The sequence below is a fragment of the Strigops habroptila genome, chromosome 6 (assembly GCF_004027225.2).
Source record: "Strigops habroptila isolate Jane chromosome 6, bStrHab1.2.pri, whole genome shotgun sequence".
NCBI classification, from domain to species: domain Eukaryota; kingdom Metazoa; phylum Chordata; class Aves; order Psittaciformes; family Psittacidae; genus Strigops; species Strigops habroptila.
Window position 1 is genome coordinate 44,412,758 of NC_044282.2, and position 19,535 is coordinate 44,432,292.

At 41.8% G+C, this 19,535-nt stretch overlaps 1 protein-coding gene across 5 annotated transcripts in view; it reads right to left on the reverse strand.

Annotated features, from left to right (window-relative positions):
- The window catches only part of EIPR1 (EARP complex and GARP complex interacting protein 1), a 114,150-nt gene that overhangs the window by 18,784 nt on the left and 75,831 nt on the right, over positions 1 to 19,535 (reverse strand). For 3 of the 5 annotated variants that reach the window (XM_030490926.1, XM_030490925.1, XM_030490927.1), the window contains one exon: positions 13,485 to 15,930. The exons of the other annotated variants lie outside the window; for them this stretch is intronic. In XM_030490926.1, the coding sequence (XP_030346786.1) occupies positions 15,756 to 15,930 (175 nt within the window). In that variant the 3' untranslated portion in view covers positions 13,485 to 15,755. Of the gene's footprint in view, positions 1 to 13,484; positions 15,931 to 19,535 lie in introns of those variants that run through there. 5 annotated transcript variants of the gene reach the window in all.

The following is a 19,535-nucleotide window of genomic DNA, read 5'->3' on the forward strand; positions in this document are numbered from 1 at the left end:
AAAACCACCTTAAAACATAGGAGCAAAAGGAAAAGTAGTGAACATGCTAAAAAGCTGTAGTGAACATGCTAAGGTTGCATTCACAAACGTATCTAAAACTTCAGAAAAAATACTGAACGAACCTGTCTCTAGCAAGACAGAACTATTTTTCCCTTTGTAACCAGACTGTCTTATGCTAGGGGACTAGCATACTAGTCCCCAGGATCTAGGAATTGTATTGACAGGACAAGGGGTAACGGGTTCAAACTTCAACAGGGGAAGTTCAGGTTAGATATAAGGAAGAAGTTCTTTACAGTGAGGGTGGTGAGGCACTGGAATGGGTTGCCCAAGGAAGTTGTGAATGCTCCATCCCTGGCGGTGTTCAAGGCCAGGCTGGACAGAGCCTTGGGCAACATGGTTTAGTGTGAGGTGTCCCTGCCCATGGCAGGGGGTTGGAACTAGATGATCTTAAGGTCCTTTCCAACCGTAACTATTCTATGATTCTATGAGTCTATGCTGGGAAAAATGTACAAAGGAAAATATGAATAATGTGATTGAGTTAGTTCTTTTTACGTTTTGAATTATCATGGTTAAAAATGAGTGGTGGCAACAAACCATAGCTGAAGAATTTTTTAACAGAATTTTTTAACAGAAATCAATTTATGCTTCCCTCCATAATTTTTTTGAGAGTTATCAAGTACTGCTATGATATTCAACTGTCTTGCAATATTTCCATGTGGCTTCCTCATTTTAAGTTATTGCAGGTACACAGCCAGACACTAATGTTGAGTTCGCTATCATTTTTTTGGGTAAGACTCAACTGAATTTTTTTTCCCCCGTGGAAATGTTGGTCTCATTTGCAAGATTATGCATTAAAAAAATTAAAGACTAGAAAATTAAATTAAACCCCGAATTTGTTCCCTTGCAATAGGGGGCATATTCTTAGGAAAAGTACACGTTATCTGCAGTGGTGGACCGGAGCAGATAGAGGGGAAAACAAGAAAAAGGATTAAAAGAAACAGAGCAACTCACAGTCATTGAATCTATATAGGTTTAATCAGATGGGGCCATTGAGTCTGGGTTAGCATGTATTTTCTAAAAATTAATTTATTATCCTTTTAAAGTTGATCTGAAAACTGTCAGACCTTTCATCTTTTATACTTGATTGTCAGAGTCCTTCCTGTTTGAACACAGAAAATGTTCAGTGTCCAAAACCTTCAACTACAGCCCACATAATCTAGTGGAAAAAAAACAAACAACAAAGCCCACCCCCCCCCAAAAAAAAACCCCAACAAAAAAACCCAACCAACAAACACAAAAAAAAAACTCCACAAAAAACCCCCACAACCCAACAGGATCAATAATATAATATAATAAAATAACATTAATAATGCTTTTGCTGCTTAGTAAAAAAAGCTTTTTCCTTCCCCCACCTCAAGAGTGAACAACCTTGGTTGAGCTGGTTTTGAATTCAAGAGTAATGGAATCTCACTATTCATTTTACTCCTCAGCATTTTATTTCTCTTAAAATAATTCTATTTTATGAGCTGCCTTTCATAGTTGCAGAGATAGTTAATATACATCCGGGGATATTGCTAAGGTTGAAAAAGTTTTCTGTATGGGTGTAGAGAGGATTAAAGTTTGTCTTAGCTGCTCCATTTATGTACTTTTTCCCAAACTTTTCAGATCAAATTCTTCTCAAAAATTACAATAATTTGGAAACAAGAATTTACAAATACCACCAATCTGCAACCTAAGTTACAAGTTTTAGCAATTAAAAAATCTGTTTTAAATGCTCTGCCTCCTGTTGAAGTGTGAGTGCCTCAGGTGGGCAGTGATAGGAACACGAACCATGAAGAGTTTAACAGAGCAGCTGTGGTCCTTCGGAAGTGATCCTGTGACCACAGATGCTTGTGGATCAGGTGCTTACAAAGCCTGATGAGTAAATGCCCACAAATTTTTAAAGATTGCTACCCCAGATCCTTTAGTAGAGTTTAAATAGGTGATACAACAGGCTCAAGGTCAATCTAGTATTGAAAGGTAATTGAAATGGATTTGACTATGGAACTATTAACAGCAATTCACACAGGCTATTTAGTGGCAGTTAATACTTGTACTCTTACAAAATGCCTTAAATATGAAAAGCTGTACTAAGGTAAATGTCTTAGTGTTTGGAGTTAAACTTAGCTCTACGCGCTTCCATGTCTAAATTTAAAGCATCTACTATATAATAAACCATAATATTACAGGTTTTAAACTAAAAGCATTCCTTTTTGCAATAAAATAGTCTTGGCACCTTAAAAAAAAAAAAAAGATAATTAGCAGCTTTTAACTTCCCCAATATCACCTACTGAGCTTAAACATCGTATAACCAACAGCTGAGCAACCCAAAAAAACAGAATCCAGCCATGACAAAACTTAAACTTCATCCACCTGTGACTTCATTCCCAGGCTGTGACTTTGCAAATTCTCTTTCAGGAGGTGAACTAAAGCAAACGGTGCTGGATTTGTGTAAAGGGCACCTCTCTAGCATTAACCATTTTTCACCAGAAACACCTACAGCTTCCCATTCCACCTATAAAGGAAACTGCCTACACTGCGGAGGAAGAACCAAGAAATATTGGCCTGCCCTGATGTTAAATCATTATGGCTATGACAGGCATTCCTACACATGATGCATGTGCAGCTGCAAATAAGGTCATCGTGTTTTTCTCCTTGGCAGTTAACACTACACGCTGAGCATCTCAGCTTCCATTTTAAATTTACACTTGCTTCCCTCTCTTAAAAAGCAGACAAAAAATTTGTGAAGTAATTAGATTTCTACGTCTAATTAGCAAAGACTTAATTCACTACCGATATATTTCACCTTTCTGTGAGCTACTTCAGCAATGACTTTCACATATTCAGAGCTTTCCATGCTGCTGAGCTCCTAACTAATTTACAAACTTTGGAATATTATGTACTGTGACAGTAAATAATAAAATCCCCAGATTGATACGTATGTTAGATCCAGGCTTTCCTTAAAATACCCACATTTTCAGATAAAAATCAGAGCTGCTGCTCACCAGAGTCAGAGTGTATGAACAAACCAGGTCAACATCGTGTGTGCAGTCAGTCCTATGTTTCTAACAGTACATGGGCTTCATCAACATCCTGGCACAGATAACATCCAAGTGCTTCCTAACCATTATAATTACTGTGAAAGCACAGAACATCTGGCAGTGTATACACACACATTTCTGTCATCAGTTAGAATAAATCAGTACGGCACTGATAAAAGTCAATGGCAATGAGCTTATTTAAAACAGATAGGGACCCAGTCTTGAAGAACCTACCTCTGCCAATTATATGAATTCATTTTAGCAAAGCAGTGCTTTACTTTCTAAAAGAATCTCATTAGCTTAGCAGTAGCTTGGCTGCATTTGGAAAATTAGGATTAAATTCACTTGCTTATTGCAGTAGTATGGCCTAGCAAAGACAGGATTCACTAAGTACTACCGTTTAAAACAGCTTAGTGAGAATGTGCTGGTAAAAAATATTATTTAAATAATCTCACTACAAGACAGCATCTCTCATCATGGATGCTGGCCAAGTGCTTCCAATATTTTGTGAGTTAGTGCAGCCAGAGGCAAAAACAAACCCAACAGTCACCAGGAGGATTTGTGGGGCTTCCCCTGGTAGCTTCCCATCAAAGTACGATGCATGCTTTGTGAGATCTGATACTACATGTGGCAGGGCTGCTGCTAAGAAGGTCACCATGGGATTATTTTAATGTTCACTGAAATGGAAGCAATTTATTACACATTGCAGTAGCATCGCTTTCATTCAAATTATAAGAGGTTGCAAGTAGCCTTTTAAATCTGCTTTGCCTTTCCCTCCGGTACCAGCTTACCTTCTAGCTTCTTGGAAAGATGATGCTCTGCGAAGGAGGCTTTGGAGGTTATGCAAAGAACAGAGCATTCGGTAAGTACCCTGTTGACCTCCCGGAGCATGCAGGGCTTGAAACATACATCTGCATGCATAAACTGGGTTTCCCCAATGGCCTAAGAATGGGATGCATCTGCAGAACAAGTTTTGCACTTACTTGAATATTATCATAAAACATTTATATGATTTAATTAGATTATGTAAATGATTTACTCCAATTTGAAGCTTTGAAAATCATAATGTCATGCTCTAAATTATGCAAGTATTGAAAATGCTTTTCACAGCAGTAGAAGCGAAAACACAAGTGAGACAGTCCTGCCACATGCCCTTCTACTGTTTTCTACTCACCAAAGGCCACAGAGAATGCATTACCATAATCTGGACTTTCTCTATTAAGATTTTCTCAAAAACTGTAGTTATTTTGTGCTGATTTTATGCTAAGTCCCAAATCCAAATCTGGTTTGGAAAATGCTCTGTAGTTTATACGCACATCCTGACTAAGCAGCAGATTTTCCACGATGTCCTCCTCACCCTTGTCTGACACAGCATGCATTTCATGGCAAGAAGACCTCAGCAAGGAGATTCAATAAGAGTTATTCATTGAAGCATCTTCCTAACTGCTGACACTGAAAAAGGGAAGAAGGTAAAGCCTTAGCCAACATTTTTCTCTTAAGTTAACTTACTTAATCCTGTACACCTGGACAGGATAATGCTGCCACAATACTAAGCACATGTCACTGAGAGATCCTGCACCCCATAGGACATTCTTTAAACTATACAAAACAAGCATTTATACAATTTACAGAAATAAGATACAGTATGTTGAGATGGTACCAAATTATCTGGAAGCAAAAGGAACCACCATTAAAGAAAAAAGAACCATCATGAATTAGTTCCTGGAATTAACATGTACTCACACAAAAGTCGCCAAACTTGGGTAGCTTTTCAACAGGACACTGTTATTCAATATACCACTAATTTTCCAATACAAACTGAGTGCATCAGCTGTTTCTTCAATACTGCTGCTTAATGTGTCTGAAACACCGAAGTCTGATCTGCCTCCACCACACAGATTGCTGTAATGGGCTCTAAAGCACGTACCACTTTACATTAGGGTCACAAATCTTTCTATGCAGTCAGAATACCTTATTCCCAAATCCTAATGTTTCCCCCATATTCTGCCACCCCCTTACCCAAAATGAAGATCATGGACAGAATAAAAAACAATAATAAAAAAGAAAATAAACTTTAAGTTAATGAAAAATCCTAGAATGTTTGAGTTCCCAGGCAAGGGAACTCTGAAAATAACAGCTCAGAGAGATGTATTTCTTCCTGTGCATATGTAGGGCTGTTCTTCATCGCATGGTAAAATGACCTCCCCCATAGCTCTTCAGCCATGGGTGCCTCGAGAACAGTTCACATGCAGGCCAGGTAATGTCATATGATTATCAGTATACCTATGCTGATACAAACCATCTACAGTAACACATATCTCTACTGGCAACCTACATATCTGGCTCACCACAGAATAAACCTGCACATTTCAACCTTACACAGCGCAGGACTCCTGGGAAAGCTGCTCTCTCAGCAACCCTTTGTCATCTATGGCATGCTGTCCAGCTATAGTTATGACTTTATGACTTCTGAAAAAGCTGACGAGTTGCGAGAAAAGGTTGTAAGAAAGTCTATGGGGACAAGCCACACATGATTGCCGAGGTGAGTATCTCCAGAGAGGACGCCTTTAACACCGGAGCGGGGGGAAGCACAGCGTCCAGGAGCCTCAGTTCGGAGCGCCAAGAGCGACCGAGGGAGCCTCAAGTCCTCGGCAGGACTTGCCCAGGAGCCGGCAGCTCAGCTGGCGCGAGCAGCTGCCTCACAGGGGGCGGCGCCAGGAGTGACGGCACCAGCGCTCAGTGGAGAAAAACACATCCCAGGGAGCACGGGGAACAGGGCGTGGCGCGGCAGTTGGCGCAGGCAGGGCGAGTGGGCAGCGGGCGGGATGGTGAGCACTCGCCTCAGGACCAGGGCCCGCTCTGGCAGCTCTGCCCCGGCGGTGGCCAGCGTAGGCACCCAGACAGAGCCGGTGAGAGGGGAGGCTGCGGCGCAGACCTCGGAGTGTAGAAAGTGCCTCGACTGGTCTCTTGAGGCGAGGGTGCACAATGGACAGGGCTGCACTCGGTGCGCCCTGGTGGAGGTCCTCCTGCAGCAGGGGCTGAGCTGCGGGAGGCTGCTGGTGAGCTAAAAGATGCCAGGGAAGCTGAGAGGAAGCTGGGCTGCTTGCTCCAGGCCCAAACTGCACAGGGGCCACAAACGTCCAGCACTGCTCATATAGGAAAGAAGGAGGGCAGCAACTCAGGAAGCTGGGAATTAGTTACGAGAAAAACTAACAGAAAAAGGAGGAAGAGAGCAATTAACGACAAGGGGCTTCCTCCTAAATCTGATGTCCCCACCCAGAACTGCTTCGCAGTTCTGCAGGGGGCTAATGAGAAAGCACCCACCACACCTAATGAGCATCCTGCTGATGCACCAATAAAGAGGATCACTACTGGTGCCTCCAGGAAAAAGTGGAGAGTCATAGTAGTAGGGGACTCTACTTTGAAAGGCACAGAGGCACTCATCTGCAGGCCTGATCCAGTCTCGAGGGAGGTGTGTTGCCTGCCAGGGGCTCGGATCAGGGATGTTGCTGAGAGGCTGCCTGCTCTAGTAAGTCCTGCTGACTATTACCCCCTTCTAGTGGTCCATGTGGGTGCTAGAGATGTAGATAGCAGTAGCCTGGAGAACATCAAGACGGACTACAGAGCCCTGGGAGAGGTGGTTAGGGGCTCTGGAGCTCAGGTAGTTTTTTCATCGATTCTCCAGGACAAAGGGGAGGACCTTAAAAAAGCTAGGCGCGTTTGGCAGGTTAATAAATGGTTAGAATGGTGGTGCCATAGTCAGAGGTTTGGCTATTTAGAACATGGGGCTCCATTTGGGAAGTCAGGTCTACTGGAGGCTGGTGGAGCTGGTCTGACAAAGAAGGGGAAGAGCTGTTTTGGTAGGAGGCTTGCCAGGCTGGTCAGGAAAGCTTTAAACTAGATGTGTTGGGGGAGGGGAGCACTGATCCATCCCAACACTCCTGGTCAGTTGCCAGCACCTGTAATAAGTGCTTGGAGCGATGTAGAGATGTTCCAGATGCCCCAGCCATTGAGTCGGCTGCATTTGGAGCTCAGCTAAGGCGCCTCTATACAAACACCCGTAGTATGGGGAACAAGCAAGAGGAATTAGAGATGTGTGCAAGGCTATGGGAATATGATGTCATTGGTATCACAGAAACATGGTGGGATGGCTCCTATGACTGGAATGTCGGAATGGAAGGTTACAGGCTGTTTAGAAAAGACAGCCAGGCAGATGGGGAGGGGGCATTGCTATCTATGTCAGTGATAGGCTAGAGAGTATGGAACTCTGTCTGGGGACGGGTGATGAGGTAACAGAGTGTTTGTGGGTCAGGATCAAAGGGAAAACAGCAACGGGGGACATTACGGTGGGGATCTGTTACAGGCCGCCTGATCAAGAGGACTCGGTGGATGAAGCGCTCTACAGACAGATAGGAGCAGCCTCACGCTCACAGGCCCTTGTCCTCATGGGGGACTTCAACCATCCTGACATCTGTTGGAGGGACGGTACGGCCCGGCACAAGCAATCCAGGAGGTTCCTCGATTGTGTGGAAGACAACTTCCTCTTTCAAGCAATAGAGGAGCCGACAACGAGAGGTGCCATGCTTGACCTCATGCTCACCAACAGGGAGGGACTGGTTGGAAATGTGACGCTCCAGGGCAGCCTTGGCTCTAGTGATCACAAGATGGTTGAGTCTGAGATCCTCAGGACAGTGAGAAGAGCATGCAGCAAGCTCACTGCCCTGGACTTCAAGAAAGCAGATTTTGGCCTCTTCAGGAACCTCCTTAGTAAGGTTTCATGGGATACAGTCCTAGAGGGCAGGGGGGCCCAAGACTGCTGGTTGATATTCAAGGATCACCTGCTACGTGCTCAAGAGTGTTGCATCCTGACTAGGAGAAAGTGCAGCAGGAGGGCCAGGAGACCTCCATGGATGGACAAGGAGCTGCTGAGAAAACTTGGAAGGAGAAAAGCAGCTTATAGAAGTTGTAAGCGAGGACAGGCGGCCTGGGAAGAATATAGGAACATTGCCCGGGAAGCTAGGGACCAGGTTAGGAAAGCTAAGGCCCAGCTAGAATTAAGTTTGGCAAGGGATGTAAAAGATAACAGGAAAGGATGCTATAGATACGTAGCAAATAAAAGACAGAAGAGGGACAATGTGGGCCTTCTCCGGAAGCTATCAGGAGAACTGGCTACCATGGATTTGGAGAAGGCTGAGGTTTTTAATGACTTCTTTGCCTCAGTCTTCACCAGCAAATGCTCTGACCACACCACGAAAGTCTTGGAAAGCAAATGCAGGGACTGTGAAAATGAAGACCGTAGGCCCACTGTAGGAGAGGATCAGGTTCGAGACCATCTTAAGAACCTGAACGTGCACAAGTCCATGGGACCTGATGAAATCCATCCACGGGTCCTGAAGGAGCTGGCGAATGAAGTTGCTAAACCACTGTCCATCATATTTGAAAAATCCTGGCAGTCAGGTGAAATTCCCGATGACTGTAAGAAGGGTAATATAACCCCCATTTTCAAGAAGGGGAAGGTGGAAGACCCAGGGAACTACAGACCAGTCAGCCTCACCTCTGTGCCTGGCAAAATCTTGGAACAGTTTCTCCTGGAAAACATGCTAAGGCACATGAAAAAACAACGAGGTGGTTGGTGACAGCCAACATGGCTTCACTAAGGGGAAATCCTGCCTGACCAGTTTGGTGGCCTTCTATGATGGAGCCACGGAACTGATGGACAGGGGCAGAACAGTTGACATCATCTACCTGGACTTGTGCAAAGCGTTCGACACTGTCCCGCACGACATCCTTGTCTCTAAATTGGAGAGACATCAATTTGATAGATGGACCACTCAGTGGATAAAAAAACTGGCTCGATGGCCGCACGCAAAAAGTTGTGGTAAATGGCTCGGTGTCCAGTTGGAAACCTGTAACGAGTGGTGTCGTCCCTCAGGGATCGGTGTTGGGACCGGTCCTGTTCAACATCTTTGTCGGTGACATGGACAGCGGGATTGAGTGCGCCCTCAGCAAGTTTGCCGATGACACCAAGCTGTGTGGTTCGGTTGATACGCTGGAGGGAAGGGATGCCATCCAGAGGGACCTTGACACACTTGTGAGGTGGGCTGATGGCAACCTTATGAAGTTTAACCAAGCCAAGTGTAAGGTCCTACACCTGGGTAGGGGCAATCCCAGGCACTGCTACAGGTTGAGTGGAGAAGAGACTCAGAGCAGCCCTGCAGAGAAGGACTTGGGGGTGTTGGTTGATGAGAAGCTTAACATGAGCCGGCAGTGTGCGCTTGCAGCCCAGAAAGCCAACCGCATCCTGGGCTGCATCAAAAGAAGCGTGACCAGCAGGTCGAAGGAGGTGATCCTGCCCCTCTACTCTGCTCTTGTGAGACCTCACTTGGAGTACTGCATACAGTTCTGGTGTCCTCAACATAAAAAGGACATGGAGCTGTTGGAGCGAGTCCAGAGGAGGGCCACGAGGATGATAAGAGGGCTGGAGCACCTCCCGTATGAAGACAGGCTGAGAGAGTTGGGGCTGTTCAGCCTGGAGAAGAGAAGGCTGCGTGGAGACCTCATAGCAGCCTTCCAGTACCTGAAGGGGGTCTATAAGGATGCTGGGGAAGGACTCTTCCTTAGGGACTGTAGTGGTAGGACAAGGGGTAATGGGTTCAAACTTAGGAGAAGTTTAGATTAGATATAAGGAAAATGTTCTTTGCAGTGAGGGTGGTGAAGCACTGGAATGGGTTGCCCAGGGAGGTTGTGGATGCTCCATCCCTGGCGGTGTTCAAGGCCAGGTTGGACAGAGCCTTGGACTACGTGGTTTAGGGCAAGGTGTCCCTGCCCATGGCAGGGGGGTTGGAACTAGATGATCTTAAGGTCTTTTCCAACCCTTACGATTATATGATTCTATGATTCTATGATAAACATAAAATTGCAGAGAGGTAATACTGTTGCAGCGTGAAACATTAGCAGCTGAAGGAATTCAATAGGGAAAAGACACCAAATGCAAAGGTATAAAATCCTAATGGGATAAATGAATCTGGAAGATGGCAACTGTACAACTCTGTTCCAAGCAGCACAGAGGATAACCCTTCCCCAGTCTACTGACTGACCAGCAAAATTCACTTAACAGAATGGGAATACACTAGTGCTAGGCCTAGTAGCCTGTTCATTTTTTGCCTTTATCCTGTTTGCGTATTTCAAAAGATACCTGAACTGACTAACACAGGAGGACACCCAAACCACTGCCTTTTCCCACATATCCTCCCCCTGCTTGCAGCTCTGATTATTATAAATATCTTGTTCATGACAAAGATATTTGTCTGCAATATACTTGCTCTCCTTCCTCCCTAGCTCTGCTTGCTAGGCTTTCCCATTCTCTACTGACCTCCACCAGCCATCACAACACTGTAATCTGTTCACCTTCCTGTTTTACAGGGCCCTTTACATTTGGTATTCTTTCTAGGACAATCCATCCAAAATGTCATTCTTGTTCAGCTATATAGGAAAGTTACAGCAGACAAATGATAAACTTATAGGGAGAAATCTTTTTTTAAAAGTTTCACATAAGACTCTTCAGGGATGCCCCCTTCACTGTAAGGGCAGAACTGATACTGATCACAGCCCCAGAAAAATTCACGACCCAAAAGTGAAACATACATAAAACTCGTCTTATAAAAATAATTTGCTACAAGCAAGTGTAAAAAACCAACAACCTTCCAACTAAACAGTAAAGTGTTTTTAAAACACTAATAGTAAAACTCTCATTATTCTTCCCAGCAGACATTATCCCATAATGCATAAACCAGAACTGAGTCAGTCTCTGTCATGGGCAATACCAGAAATGCTCAAGGTACTTACTCTCCAGTTCTGATGGGTCTTAAGTCAGCTCATAAGGCTGTCATACAGGCCTGGCAGCAAAATCAAGTTGCTCTTATTCCAGGTTCCACAATGTCTTTCCTGTGACAGGAATCCTTGAGATGAAGCTCCCAATCCAAAAGTGCACCCTCCTGTGGTTTTCGGAGAAAATAAATTGAGCACAGCTGACTGAAATTATTCTGATTCAATTATTTCATGAACACTTCAACTAACCACATTTATCAGCCTCCTAAACTCATAAATCATAGCAACCTCTGTTGGGAAATTCAAAATTGATGTGGCCCCACCTGAATCAGAGAAGGCAGTAGGCATCTGACAGCCTTGAGGAGCAGCCTTGTGTGAGTTGATTGGAATTTCTAGCAGTATTAATCTTAATAACCTCAGGTAGCTTCCTCGCTGCAGCCTATGTCTTTTTGCACAAGCAGCGAGGGAGGGAGCACTGCAACAATTACTCCCTCATTCTCTCCAGCAGACTGTCTTCTGATGAATATGAACATGTCAGTCATGCTCAGCCTTCATCCATAACTCTTCTCAGCCCTCAGCAATGACCAGTCCAAAACCTGTAGAATTTAAATTGCGATTTGAGCCTTGAGGTATAGGACACAGGAACAGAAACCAGAATACCTACCAATACAGCAGCATGAAGACTTAAAAACAAAAGCACCTTTTCCCTTTGTCTTATAAGAAGCGCCTGTGAACTGCAATAGAAAACTGTACAGCATTTATCCAAGTCATTCAAACAATAGGTTGAAGATATTCAAATAGTATTAACACTGAAAATGGATGATTGAAACACAGATCAGAAATATGCATTTATCTAAGAAACCAAATCCAAGTAACTGTCACTCACAACTGACAGGATGGTCAGAACAGTTGTTGAAACTCTCTGGTATTTGCTTTGTGAAGGATTAAACAGCTCCCATCATCACGAAGCTTTCATTTGTGCTTTTCCTATCAGACTTTCCAATAATAACAAATCCACCAGATTTCTCCCCTTTTACTCAGATTGACTTATAAGAAGTCCAGGGAGGTAAGACAGGACTGGACAAGCACACAGGGATTCTCTGCCAGTGCTCTTAGTAGTGTCCAGCGATTCATGGTTCAAAAGGATTTTCTAAGCCAGAGATGCTGCCTTTATATTCAGCAGCCCTTAATGGATTCATCTTTCAAGTACCAGTTCAGTTACTTTCAGGTCATGTAAACTTTAATGTTAATGAGATTTTGTTGTTTCTTTGGGTGTTTTGTTTTGGGGGGTTTTTTTGGTTGTTGGTTTTCTGTTTTGGTTTTGCTTGGTTTTTTTTTTTTTTTTTTCAGGGATAAGGGGTTATTAAAGAGGAGTTCCATAGCTCACCTTCATGCCTGTGGAGATCACCTCATTTTGTATGCCTGGAGCCACCACATGCAGATTCCATTTAATAACCTCCAGTTCTGGTATCAGGAGACACAGTGAACAATCACTCCCTATTCATCCTCTCCCTCTGTCACTTGTGATTTTATGGACTTTTATCATTTCCTCTCAACCATCTGCCTTTTAGTCTATTTAGTTATCCTCTTACAGGTGTTATATGCCATTCATCATTCCTGTCACCCTCCTCTAAAATCTTTCCCAGTTTTACTACATTGGGTTTGAGATGGAAGAAACCAGAACCACACGCAGTATTCAAGATGCACATACACCACAGATTTTATAAATATATTTTAATAGATCAGCAATGCTTTATTTTCTTCTCTGTTTGCCTTCTATTAATTCCCAACATCCGAATTAAAATTTTAACCTCTATTAAGCTGATGCCTTTAAAAATCTATGAAAACCCTAACCTTACTTCCAAGTCATAGCTATATATTGGTAGAAAATTACTATTTTCTGCCATATCTGTTACTTCACATTCCCTGCACTGAATTTCATCTACTGTTTTATCATCCAGCCACTCCATGAGGTAAGGCCCTTCCATAATTCTTCAGTCATCTTTACTACTCTGAACAGTACCTGCAAACTTTGCCACATTTTTATGCAGCCTTTTTTCCAAAAAGGTCATGAGCAGACTGTGAAGCACAGGCCTAGGCACAGATCCTTGCAGACTTCCTTGGTAATTTCTTTTTGCTGTGAAATGTGATGATTTATTCCCACTTCCTATTTCTTATCTTTTAATCAGTTATTTAACCATCTTTGAACCCTTCCTCTTATCCTACGGCAGCTTGCTTTCTCTAACAGCCTGGGATGAAGCCTTGTCAAAAGTCTTCCCTTTCTGAAGGTCATTTCCATATTGCTGTTGGTGCTGTACAATAGCTCAGATCCTGTTTTACAAACGGCTGAAAATGATTAAAACTTGACCCTTCCTGCTCTCGATTCTACTGTAATGCATTTCATTCAAATTCAACCTGCTACCGCCTTCCTTTCCAGTGCTCATCCTTTCTCTTCTTCCCTATTGATACACACATTTTACAAAGCTAAAACAAATCATTTCTTGGTATTACTTGTTTACAGAGCTTTCCAGCTTTTGTAAGTTTACAATATTAAAGGAAATACAGCCACATAAAAAACAGTGTGAAATCTGTCCCACATTTATTATATGTTAAAAATCAAATCCCACATACTCGTATGTAGTTTCCCATCACCTTCACACTGGAAGCCTTATACATTAACAAACAATAAAGTTTCATTAGACCCTTATTGCTAATAAGAAGAAAGTTTTAAAGAGTCCTGCTGCAGGGTGGTTGCTTGTTTTGGTGGGGTTTGTTTGTTTTGGGTTTTGTTGGGGGTTTTAGTTGCTCTTTTTTTTTTTTTATTGGTTGGTTGGTTTTGTTGTTTGGGGAGGGTTTGGGGGTTGGGGGGCGGGAGGGGAGGAGGAGGAAAGAGCAGGGAAGACAACAACACGACATGATGACCCAACAAGGTTCTGTGTTTGAAGACTGAAAGCTCCACATATACAGGTGCAGCCCAGCCAAGGATTTTGATAGTCAGACAACTGAAGCACTACTGATTTGGAAATGTAATTTTTCTCCCAGTGTACAGGTGAATAGCTCATGCCTAATTACAGATTGAGACCATTTTAAATAGCACAAGTTTAAAATCTTAATGCAGAAAATCAGACCATCAGAATTTCCAATGAAGCATTCATTCTGGAGCAGACAGGCAGCATTGTAACACAAATACAAACAATAATACAGATGATTTAATTGGATTACTTCACTCCTATGAATTCTTCCAAACAAGCTCTTTAAGCAAGCCAGAAATAGAACTCAACTTCCATCTTTTCTGGATGTTTTGGCTTACAGCAGTCAGTCATGCTCTCGAAGTGTGATCTCACTGAAGCAGCTGTGTACACACCACAAATCACATTTGGACATGTTTCGATCGAAGAGTGGGTAAGGACAAACAGAGGTGAGCAGCAGGCTGTCCCTCAACCCTAACACCAACAGTTGCCGTAGCAACAGGAGGAATCACTGGAAGAGGCTGGGATTGATCTTTCCATCCCATATTCATTGCCATTTCTTCAGAGTGGTCTTACACAATGCTACCACAACCAACACCACTGCACATACCCGGGTTCTGAAGTTAATGGGAAATAATAGTGATGAAAAGGTGACAGGGAATAAATTACTGCTGTCGTTAGTCTGAATACACAAAGAACAAGCAGCAGAATTTTCATCTTAATGAAAGCTCTGCAAAGAGAAGGGAGGGTATCAGTACGTACAGGCATGTTTCACCATGCCTTCAATCTGTATTTCAAGTTTTCTGTGTATTCTCCTACAGAGCAGCATCTGCCTGTTCTCACCATTTGTAACAAGACAGTCACCAATGCCTAAGGGCAGGTATTGCAAAGAGTAGGATATAGCAAAGGTTATTTTGTGCTTAGTTAAAAAGCCTGCTACATCATGTCAGTGTACTACAGAATGGCACAGAGCCAAAAGGGTAAGAAAGAGAGACTACTTACAAATATTAAAGAGATTTTTCAGGTTAACAATGGCATAGCTCCAGAGTCCCTCAAAATATATTACAGCACAAACAAGTTTTATATATGTGGGATAATGCATTACATGAGTATACAAGAGATTTCCGTAAAGACTAATGTTGTTTCCAATAACAACAAACAGCTCAAAATTGCATTTAGTTTGCAAATTACAGGATGGTACTTTGTTGATACAGCCATAAGGCTTAAATGAAAAATATATTTTGATGGTTTCCCCTTCACAATCAGCATTTCTTTTTAGGATATGCAAAATAGGAGAAAAAGTGTTTAAAATATTAGACTGAATTAAGAAAGCCTTAAAAGACCATTCCAAACTGTATTTATAAACACTGAAGAATGACCAGAATAGTTAGCAGAATGTGGCCCTAGCTAAGAGCAGAAAGCTGCTTACATCAGAAAGATAAAATATTATTCTTGTAAATGAGTAGATCACTTTTGCTACATGCACCCAACATTGTCCCAGTTTTATATCAGCATAATAATACCCCTGTAATCCACAATATTTGCATAAAGCTGAAGAAATAAAGTGATAGTATGGGAAGTACCCATTATCTCCAGAAACTTTGTAGTTGATGAAGTGATTAGCCCCTAAAACAAAACAAACCCAAAACCTCAACAAAACAAAAAACATCTAACTAGAACAGCCTTCAGAAAATGCATCATAGTTTTCCAAGGCAAATACAGAAGACAGAAGTGTCTACATTAGCACATATATTAACAAAATTTCAACAAAATTTATACTTAGTAAAAACAGATCCTGAAAAAAACCCCAAACCAACCCCTAAACAATACCTACCAATTGTGTACACCAAGATGACACCTCCACCATGATTCAAACAAGTCATAACAGTATGTGATACTTAAGAGCTCTGGGAACCCTGTTAATAACAAGTCTCCCATCATAACTTAAAGAGGCAAATAGCCATGGGTCTGCTGAGGACCATTCAACTGCATATACACTATCTTCATGTTCTTCATACGTGGCTATTACACTGTCCTGAAGGGGCTCTTTAATCCTAAAATAAGGGAGGAAAAAAAAAAAAAAAGTAAGGATCTATGAACACACTTGATTTAAAAGTTAGTATTAAGTGTCACTAACATCTAGATATGCAACCTCCCATGTGAAGTCCAAGAATGCAGTAGTAGGCTCTAAGGAATAATTTTATATCACATCTCTGCATGTGCCTATGTTTTAGTGGTGGCTTGACTCGGCTTGACTCATCTGTGCTAAAGACCCCATTTGCAAGGACAAAGTATCTCCTATTGTCAACTTCTCTGCATTTCCAAGTCTCTCCGAATCTACACTAAGCATCACTCTAAAGCAAGCAAAACTACAGCGTATGATCTAAATGCACTTAAACACACATTTTTATCAACATCGTTTCTCTCGCCATGCTCCATCCCTTTGTTTTCCCCTTTGTTGTTAACTGAATTCTTAATATATATTCTCATTAGAGATGTGTAAAGAGGTAAGAAGTTGCAGTCCTTAACATCACAGTCTCTCCTGTGCTGCTATCCTGGACCCATTCTGTCCAGATTAACAGAATGCAGATAGAGGCACCACTCCAAACACTTTAATTTTTATCTCCCATTGCTAGAGTTATAACAACACTGGATTCTCATCTATTATTGTATACCTCACCTTTCACTACAACATCCAAGCTCCTGGTCACCTACCTCAAGACACAGATTCTCTTTTGCATTGCAAATATTTAACAATAGATTCAGGCATTCTCTGACATCCAAACCACCCAGGAGTCACTGATTGATTGTGCTCTGCTAGCTGAGAATAGCCCTTCTTCCCTGCACTCACAGAGCCAGTCCCTCCCCTCAGAGCAACACCGCAGCACATTATTCTGTAGCTACAGGGTAGCTGAGTTTTCAGAGGATGACCTTAGAGCTCCTTCATCCACAGAGGATCACCTCTGCTGACAGGAATCAGTCAGCCTTTCAGAAGCATCCGCCTGCCTCCCAGAAACAGCCTTGTATTACAGCTGCAATCCTCCTAACAGAACGCAAAGCCAAAGAGCCTTGTGAATGCCACTCAATCATTTAAACAGATGCTGCTACTACAGAAATGAAGTGCTGTTATTGGCCGTCTTTGCCCTTTACCGCTGCTCTCTGAGAGCACGCGTCTCTGCGATCACAAAGCGTATACGCTATCACATTTGAATTGCTTGCGGGATATTGCTGCTCCACCTAGCCAGCCTAACCAGCTGTGAATCTAACATCGCAATTAAAATTCAATTGAATTTAATGAATAAACCAAAAGCACCCTGATACTGCAGAATAGCTTCAGATGTTTAGTTTCAAGGACTTTTATCATTTACTTATGCTACGTTTAAGGTCAACTAACAAAAAAAAAGGTCATGGCACAAACGACATGCAGCCCCTGGTTAATTGCAAAGAGCAGCCTTGTTTTGCAGTTTTCCTGAATATGTACTTTGATACAAACCATCTAACAGCAGAGAGCTAATAAACACACACACACACCACCCCCCCATCTCCTGCAATGTGTTTTTCTAACTTCCTGCTAACTGACATGCCTGGTTAAGTGAAAGTTGGTCATGTCCCCAGACAGCAATGTGCTCCAGCAGCGCTCACCCACTTACCCACAACTCCATTATTCTGAAGGTTTCAGATGTCTCTCTGGATAAGCAGGGGAGTAATACACAGTGCGTATGGCTGTCAGGGGACACGACCAACTTTCAGTTAGCCAGGAGTCTCAGTTAACCAAAGGCTGTATAAATAAGGACAAATACGCTTCTAGATTACAGTATTTTCTGTATGCTCAGAGTTGTTTCAGTGTTTCATTTAAATAACACAATTCATCTAATTTAATTTCCAGAAGTCATAGGGGAATGAGTGTTCAGGAAAGTAGCCTGTAGATGAACTTCTATTTGGCATTTCCATTTATAATGACAATTTTTAATTGTTCTTTATTATTGTCTATACACTGAATTTCTTCTTGAGTATGAAAATAGTGTTGCACCTTCCAGAAAAAGAAAGCATGCTATTCCATGTGGTTCTTCAAGGCCAAGTGAGTTCAGGGTTCGAAGGGTTTTTTTGTTGTTGTTTTAAATAGCATAGATCTACGATAATATTATGTATAGACTACTTGTGCATAAAAATGGCACAGCCTTGAGACAGTTATTGAGAATATGAGAAAACCCTTATGGAAGTGATCACTTGGTATAAAAGAGCTAGATACTACACAAGATAATCAGGATGGAAAAAAATCATCTCAGAATGACATGTGTGTCAGGAACAATACAGAAGATCCAAAACATGAACATCCTTTACAAACACTATGAAAACATATTACCCTTTAAATTATGTAATCGATAATGAGCCCAGAAAGATTCTGCTATCAGTATAAAGAGCAGAATTTATTTCATGTATGTGAAAGACTGTTCAAAATGGTTTAAAAAAACCAGGAAGAGCAAGGTTGTTTGTGGTGGGGTTTTTCCTCACAACAGGAGTCTTGCAACAGGGAGACAGACTACCTTACCCCATTGTAAGAGATTCCAAGAAAATACCCCAGATTTATCCACATTTTGGCTATGTGCATGCTTTTTTTGGTAATCCAAGAACAGGCTGAGGGTACTATTTTTGAATCTATATGAATTTAGAATATTTAAAATTGTTCAGTTTCCAAGTCCCACAACTATTTAATCTCAATGAAATTTTACACAGCTTTTACATATTTTTATTTATTAAAGAACCAGCTGAGACTCTAACTCCCCAGATATTAAATATAATCTGATTAATGCAAGAAGTTATAGACTTAACAGCTATGACACTGACATTTATTTGAGATAACAAATACCTTTTAAATATAGAGTTATGAAAAAAGATAATTTTGGTCACAGCACATATTAGTGGAATACATATAAACCAACTTGTATTTATCTCAAGATGTTTTTGTCTATTTAGATATTTTAATTCCATTTTTATCCGTTGCTACAATTTTATTTCTCCTTAACACACAGTAGGTAATTTCAGAGCCTAACTTGTCATAGCACTCTTCATAATGTTACAATGCTGAAAAGAATACTGCTATACAAGAACACTTTCACATTTCTTATATCAGAACCTTTCAATTTTGTAGCTACCAATTCCTGATGACAATGCCCAGGTTATTTGCCTTCTTAGGTTAGACGCATAACACCAGACAGAGAAGAGGTGAGTGTTCAAAGCGGACTGGATACTGGGATAGTCAGCAGATCTTTGGCAGGTTTTGGAACAGGAAGGAGAGTTCAGGACCTTAAATTTCTTCCCAGTTACAGAAGTTCAAACATAGGAAGAGTACCTATACAGAGGTAGATATGAAGTAAACTTCCCTCTATGCTACTTTAATATGTACAATTCAGGTTGTTGCCAAAACACAGATACTTCTGGTTTTACATAAAAGCTGAAGGTTATGGGTGTAAAAATGTAATTGGTATGCTGTAACTATTTTAGTGTACCACAGGCATAGGTGCTTGGCCCACATAGAGCAGTCTGACAAGACTATATTTGATAAGCATAATTTGTAATCACTTGTTAATGCCAATCAAGCTTTGCGAGTTATATTCTTTCTTGCCCTAAATCTACCTGCCCCTTATAAAGTTTCTTTAGT